Here is a 995-nt window from a genome sequence, read left to right on the forward strand (position 1 = left end):
CGCCGGCGGGGGAAGCGCTTGTGAACTCTGGACCGGCTGCATCGGGGAGGGGGGGGACACCCCAGGTGGTGAGGAGAAAAACCAAAAAAAAAAAGCAGACCGACACACCCCCCCTCCAAAAAAAAAAAAAAAAAAAAAAAAAAAAAAAAAAAGGAGGGGTGAAGGCTTTATAGGCATTTTTATCTAATGTAAAAAAAAAAAAAAGAACCACCTAGCTTAACAAGGCACTAGAGAATAAAATACGAAATAAAAAAAAGGAGAGGTCTCTTCTCCCGGGGCCCAGTCTGAGAAATCTATATTCAAGAGATATCCATTAGTCAGAGACAAAACACAAGTCTCCTATAATTGAAAGCGATGAAATATAGCTTTTCTAGAAAAACCTAAGAAATTATTAAAAAAAAAAAAAAAGAGCAAACTTGGACGGTGCTTTTGCAGAAACTCTTGTCTGACCGCGGGCGGCCCCGCCGCCGCCGCCACCTCGAGGGGGAGAGGACCGCGCCGCCGGGGACCGGGCGCCGGTGTGGAAGTACAAGTGGTGCGGGGAGCAGCGGGGGCGCGGCCGCGGGGGGCTGCGCCGCCCCGGTGCCGTTGTGAGAAGAAGTTGCGTGCCGTGCCCCGCGCCGGAGCGGCGTCCAGCCCCGGCGAGCCCCCCTCCGCCGTCGCCGCCGCCGCGATGGTGCAGCAAACCAACACGGCGGAGAACACGGAGGCGCTGCTGGCCGCCGAGACCTCCGACTCCGGGGCCGGCATCGAGCTGGGCATCGCTTCTTCCCCCACGCCGGGCTCCACCGCCTCCACGGGGGGCAAAGCCGACGACCCCAGCTGGTGCAAGACGCCCAGCGGGCACATCAAGCGGCCCATGAACGCCTTCATGGTGTGGTCGCAGATCGAGAGGAGGAAGATCATGGAGCAGTCCCCCGACATGCACAACGCCGAGATCTCCAAGCGCTTGGGCAAGCGCTGGAAGCTGCTCAAGGACAGCGACAAGATCCCCT

At 57.4% G+C, this 995-nt stretch overlaps 1 protein-coding gene across 1 annotated transcript in view; it reads left to right on the forward strand.

Annotated features, from left to right (window-relative positions):
- Positions 1 to 399: 399 nt before the first annotated feature.
- SOX4 (SRY-box 4) overlaps positions 400 to 995 on the forward strand; it is a 3,718-nt gene continuing 3,122 nt past the window's right edge. Inside the window, 1 exon segment of the mRNA XM_014940789.1 lies at positions 400 to 995. Within this exon segment, the coding sequence (XP_014796275.1) occupies positions 674 to 995 (322 nt within the window). The 5' untranslated portion in view covers positions 400 to 673.

Source organism: Calidris pugnax, unplaced genomic scaffold (genome assembly GCF_001431845.1).
Source record: "Calidris pugnax isolate Ruff unplaced genomic scaffold, ASM143184v1 scaffold8, whole genome shotgun sequence".
Taxonomy (NCBI): Eukaryota; Metazoa; Chordata; class Aves; order Charadriiformes; family Scolopacidae; genus Calidris; species Calidris pugnax.